This window comes from Temnothorax curvispinosus, unplaced genomic scaffold, assembly GCF_003070985.1.
Source record: "Temnothorax curvispinosus isolate PA1 unplaced genomic scaffold, ASM307098v1 QBEX01013646.1, whole genome shotgun sequence".
NCBI lineage: Eukaryota > Metazoa > Arthropoda > Insecta > Hymenoptera > Formicidae > Temnothorax > Temnothorax curvispinosus.
In genome coordinates, this window is record NW_020223426.1 from 1 (window position 1) to 5723 (window position 5723).

Genomic DNA, 5723 nt, shown 5'->3' on the forward strand with positions numbered 1-5723 from the left:
TTCCTCCATTCCTCGCGATTCAATTGAATTGATAAATTCCCGAACATTTTTGGTCCTTCGAGCCGGATCTATCGGATTCAGTTCCGCTTCGGTCCTCTTTTCGCGATAAAAAGTGCGTGCTTGCTGTTCGTTGTGAACTGTGCTTCCGTGCAATGCCTGAAAAGAAAAATCAAATGGAAAACTTAATACAAGGACAAAGAGATTTACATGGGAGGATCTCACGCGTAGTGGAAAATCTCCGGAAGCTGGGGCAAGCCAACATCACCGCTGGCGCCGTTCAATCCCGTTTGGCCAGCCTCGAGAGCTGTTGGAACAAGTTCGAAGAGCAGGACAAAACTCTTCGTACGGTTCACCGGGAAGCTGTGAGCGATACCTCTTACCTGACGGAAGATTTCTTTAGCCTCGTGGAAGAGGCATACCTCAATCAGAAGGGGACATTACTCGACTGTTCCACTCGACTTTCTCGCACTCCACAAGCCGAACCGAGAGCGGATCCGTCAGCATCACGAACCACGCTACCTAGAATACAGCTGCCAGAATTCACGGGGAGGTATGAAGACTGGCCCGCCTTTCGAGACTTATTTCAGTCCCTCATCGGCAAGGACAGCAGTCTAAGCGAGGTAGAGCGACTTCATTACCTCAAGGTAAGCCTGAAAGAAGATGCAGAAGCGTTAATTAAAAACTTGCCTACAACGGCGGAAAATTATCGACGCGCGTGGAAAATCTTGTGCGAACAGTTCGAGAACAAAAGACTACTAGTGCGATCTTGTTTAACTAAATTTACCGCGTTGCAAAAAATGAAATCTGAAACGGCTACTGAATTGCGGAAAGTACTAAACGGCGCGTCCACAACTGCCGGCGCGCTGGAGAGCATCGGTCGTCCGATATCGAGCAGCGAGGACCTTTTCGTTTTTTTTGTAGTGGAGCGGCTCGACGCTCGCACTCGCCGAGAATGGGAAAACTCTATCAGCGAGTCGACCAACCCCCCGACTTATGAAGCTCTTAAGCGCTTCCTCGATCGCCGGCTCCAAACGTTGGAAGCAATTCAGCCGGGAAAATCAGAGACGCCTGCGACCAAATCTACGGAAACGGGAAATAAAGCCTCGCGATCTCATCATGTGCAAAAACGAGAGCCCGGTTTCTCGCGATGCGGAATCTGTAAGAAGGAGCATGCTCTGATGTTGTGCGATGTATACAAGGGCAAACCCGCTCGGGAACGAAAACAGTACGTCGACAGTAACTCCCTTTGTGAGAACTGCCTCGGACGACACAAGGTCAACGATTGCCCGTCCAAAAGACTGTGTTCGGTGTGCGCCGAAAAACATCACACTTCACTGCACGATGCTTTCCGAAAAACTCCGACGGAGCCCGAGACCGCTAAGACCGAGAGTGTGACAACCGCGCATGTTGCGCGAAACTCTCCGCGTACTCAACCGTCGGTACTTCTTGCTACCGCTCGAGTTCAAATACTTGATCGCTACGGGAGATCAATCGACGCGCGGGTTTTAATCGATCAGGGTTCGGAAGCGACGATCATAACGGAAAATCTCGCTCAAAGACTAAAACTTCCACGAAGACAGACTTCAGTCGCAGTGTTCGGAGTGGGAGGCGACCAGACGGGAGTCGCGAGGGGCAGTGTCGTTTTGAAGATCTCACCGCGCTCGGGGGGAGAATCAGTGACGTCACACGCGATCATATTACCGCGGCTCACCGAATATTCGAGTGTTTCAGACGCACCGTTTGATGAATGGCCTCATATTCAAGGACTCGAGCTCGCAGATCCGGACCTCACATCGACTGACCCGATCGACGTCTTGCTTGGCGCGGACGTCTACTCATCAATAGTGCTCGAGGGATTACGCAAGGGGACCCGCTTGCAACCCGTTGCACAGAAGACCATTTTTGGATGGATCCTACTGGGTCAATTCAAGCCAGCTGAGGAGGATCAAAGGGTGTCGAGTCACCAGTGCTTACTCGGCGAATCCCTCTCTAACCTCGTCAGGAAATTTTGGGAGCAGGAGGAGCTTCCGATTTCACCCACACCTCTCACGCTCGAAGAACAGGAGTGCCAAGAATGGTTCACCCGAACACACCAACGAACTCCCGACGGTCGCTATGTCGTTCGCTTGCCTGTACGCTCGACCCTGCCGGACCTATCGGAGACTCGTACCGCGGCGATCCATTCTCTTCTCCGCACCGAAAAGCGCTTCCTGAGAGACACTGAGTTCAGAGAACTCTACACGGACTTCATGAGCACATATGAGGACTTAAATCATATGTCAAGAATTACAACAACGTCTCACCTGCCAGCAAGGGTCTGCTACCTCCCGCATCACGGAGTGTTCCGAGCCGCAAGTACCTCGACGCGCCTCCGAGTAGTCTTCAATGGATCTTGGACCGTCTCCTCGGGCACATCGCTCAATGAACACCTCCATGTCGGACCTAACTTGCTGCCAGCCCTAGCCGACAGAATTCTTCGTTGGCGATGGCATACTTATGCGATGGCAGCCGATATTGAGAAAATGTATCGGCAGATACTCGTTCACGAGGAAGATCGGGACCTCCAGAGGATCGTATGGAGAAAGGATCCGGACGGCGAAATACTGGACTTAAGGCTCAACACCGTTACCTATGGTCAAGCTTGCGCACCATTCCTCGCTCTCAGTTCCCTTCGTCAGCTCGCGAGCGATGAGCAGGTCCGCTTCCCGGAGGGTGTCTCTGTAGTGCTCGAGGACTCCTACATGGACGAATTCTACTTCGGGGCCGATACGAAAGCGGAAGCCCTGGAAAAGCAGCAACAGTTAGGAGGTCTTTGCAAGGCGGGCGGCTTCCCCCTGAAGAAGTGGACAGCCAACTCTACCGAACTACTCGAGAACATACCCGAGGACGATCGCTTGCCACGCCAGTCTCGCGCCTGTACAGACGAGCGGATCACTCATTCTGCGCTGGGACTTCTTTGGGATCCGCTGGGGGACTGCTTCTTTTTTGCCGTCAAACCACCGGCGGAGGGTGCCGTGACGAAGCGCTCAATTCTATCCCAGACTGCCCAGCTCTTTGATCCACTCGGCTGGCTCACTCCAACGATCGTTCTCGCGAAGATCTTCATCCAGTCCGCGTGGCTATTGGGCCTTGACTGGGATGAACCTTTACCGGAAAACGGACCAGCTCGATGGATTAAATTCAAGGCGGAGCTGCCGGTGCTCTTAAACATAAGAGTCCCAAGAGCGCTAGCCAAGGGAACAACGAATTACCTGAGGACGGTGCACGGCTTCGCTGATGCGTCAGAGCGCGCGTACGCTGCAGTGCTCTATCTGAGAGCTGAAGGCGAGGACGGCGAGATCAAGGTAACACTGATCACTGCGAAAAGTAAAGTTGCTCCTCTTAAGCAGGTGACCTTGGCGAGACTGGAACTCAGCGCGGCGGAGCTCTTGGCGAGACTCGCGAGACACTCGGTGGACGTTCTACGCCTGCAGGATCTACCGCTGCACCTATGGACGGATTCAAGGGTGACTCTCGGTTGGATTCAAGGACATCCATCGCGGTGGAAGACTTACGTAGCCAATCGAGTCGCCGAAATTCAGCGCTTAGTGCCAGAAGCCCAATGGAAACACCTCCCTGGACGTTGCAACCCTGCGGACTGTGCATCTAGAGGTCTGTTTCCCAGTGAGCTAGTCAACCACGAACTATGGTGGCACGGTCCGAGCCTCTTGCATGAAGGAGCAAACTCGGCAGCAGTGGAACAGATCGAAGCACCCGACGAGTGCCAAACAGAGCAGCGAGCGCACACGTTGACCACATCCACTGGAGAACCCCCCGAGGAACATCCAATGCTATCACAGTACTCGACACTCCATAAACTCCTGCGAGTCACTGCCTGGTGTCGACGATGGTTACCTCGAGAGCACCAGTCGAATGGAAACGGCCGCCGAGATCCAGGAGAGGCGCACCGTCGTCCCTTATCCGCCACGGAGATCGACGACGCAGAAAAATTGTGGATTCGCCATGTTCAAGCTATTCACTACAAAAGGGAACTATCTTTAATTGCCGTAGATTTCAAGGTTGACTGCAAGGGATCACTTACCAAGCTCTCCCCGCTGCTGGACAAAGAAGGAATGCTGAGAGTGGGAGGCCGCCTACGACATGCAACCCTCTCCTTCGACGAGAAGCACCCAATTATTTTGCCTCCTCTATCGGCTCTCACCAAGTTAATTATTGAAGCCTGTCACAGGAGAGCACTGCACGGAGGGACGCAACTGACACTCGGTATCGTACGCCAGCGTTACTGGATACCACGTGGACGCAACCTGACGAAACAATGCATCCGTCGCTGTATCACTTGTGTGCGATGGCGGGCGGCATTGGCCGAACAGAAGATGGCCGATCTGCCTCGACCACGAGTAACTCCAGCGAGGCCGTTCCAATACACAGGCGTCGATTATGCAGGACCGATATTTCTGAGGACAGCGCCCGGACGGGGCCACAAGGCGATCAAGGGCTTTTTGGTGGTCTTCGTCTGCCTAAGCACGCGGGCGGTACACCTCGATGTGGCCTCTGATTACTCCTCACAAGCTTTCATTGCCGCCTTTAAACGATTCGTCTCTCGACGAGGAATGTGCACTGAACTTTTTAGTGATTGCGGAACTAATTTTGTAGGTGCCGATGCCGAACTCCGCAAACTCTTTTCCGCTAGCACGAAGGAAGGACGATCCATCGCAGAGGAGATGGCCAACAACAGAGTACGATGGCGATTCAATCCCCCTGGAGCTCCACACTTCGGCGGTCTGTGGGAGGCAGTGGTTAAATCAGCCAAGCACCACCTGCGAAGGGTCCTCGGCGATGCCACACTTACCTACGAAGAAATGACCACTTTACTCACTCAGATAGAGGCATGCCTCAACTCCCGTCCGTTGAGCCCGCTCACGGATGATCCGGAGGACTGTGCTGCGCTCACACCGGGGCATCTGCTTGTAGGGACGGCTCTCACAGCTGTGCCTGAGCCCTCTCTGCTAGATGTGCCTGCAGGCCGGCTCTCGCGTTGGCAGCTCCTGCAGCAAATGCGCGATCAATTCTGGTCGCGGTGGCAGACCGAATACCTTAGGGGCTTAAACCAGCGATCTAAGTGGAAGGAGGCGACGGCGTACAAACCTGGACAGATGTGCCTGATGCTGAACGAGAATACGTCCCCGGCGAAGTGGCCACTCGCGCGTATAACTGCCGTCCACCCGGGTGACGACGGGCTCGTTCGGGTCGTCTCAATTAAAACAGCCACGTCGGAATTCAAACGCCCCATCGCGAAGCTCGTATTACTCCCTATCCAAGCTCGCGAGAAAGATAATTCCCATTAATAAACGCATAATTTCACCTGCCGAACGCTTTACTTTCAATGAATTCTTACCGTAAATTCAAGGAAATAATAGAGCAGCCGTCGCCGTGTTCGTCCCGCGCTGTCATTTCGCTCGTCAACTCAGTTAATTCTCGATCACTTAAATCACTCGTCACGACATTATACGCGGTAATCACTCGTCTCAGAATTATCACTGATTATCACCGACAAGAAAACGACGCGACGTAACCTCTCGCAGTGTTGTGGGTGACAGCCTCGAACCTAGCGTTACTATCGTGAATCGTCTATCAATGAAATCGGTTCGTTCGTTCCACATAACGAGGCGGGCGGGATGTACAAAGCTGCGGATATCGCGGCCGACGACTCGCTTGAAGCGAGC

General features: G+C 53.5%; 2 protein-coding genes across 2 annotated transcripts; both read left to right on the forward strand.

Annotated features, from left to right (window-relative positions):
- The first annotated feature begins 152 nt into the window (after positions 1-152).
- LOC112463780 lies at positions 153-2379 on the forward strand. Its single transcript, XM_025030350.1, has 2 exons — positions 153-2166; positions 2285-2379. Exons 1-2 carry the CDS (start codon positions 153-155, stop codon positions 2377-2379), a joined length of 2109 nt encoding a protein of 702 aa, XP_024886118.1.
- A 362-nt stretch (positions 2380-2741) lies between these two features.
- Positions 2742-4863, forward strand: LOC112463778. The gene is made up of 2 exons (XM_025030349.1): positions 2742-4532; positions 4654-4863. The coding sequence occupies exons 1-2, from the start codon at positions 2742-2744 to the stop codon at positions 4861-4863; spliced, it is 2001 nt and encodes a 666-aa protein (XP_024886117.1).
- Positions 4864-5723: the final 860 nt, after the last annotated feature.

Bases quoted from the DNA above. Each gene is read 5' to 3' on its own strand.
- LOC112463780 (XM_025030350.1), top strand. From the start codon at position 153: ATGCCTGAAAAGAAAAATCAAATGGAAAACTTAATACAAGGACAAAGA. The intron at 2,167-2,284 runs GTACCGCGGCGA...TCATATGTCAAG, and splicing joins GCCGGACCTATCGGAGACTC to AATTACAACAACGTCTCACC.
- LOC112463778 (XM_025030349.1), top strand. From the start codon at position 2,742: ATGGACGAATTCTACTTCGGGGCCGATACGAAAGCGGAAGCCCTGGAA. The intron at 4,533-4,653 runs GTACACCTCGAT...CTAATTTTGTAG, and splicing joins TCTGCCTAAGCACGCGGGCG to GTGCCGATGCCGAACTCCGC.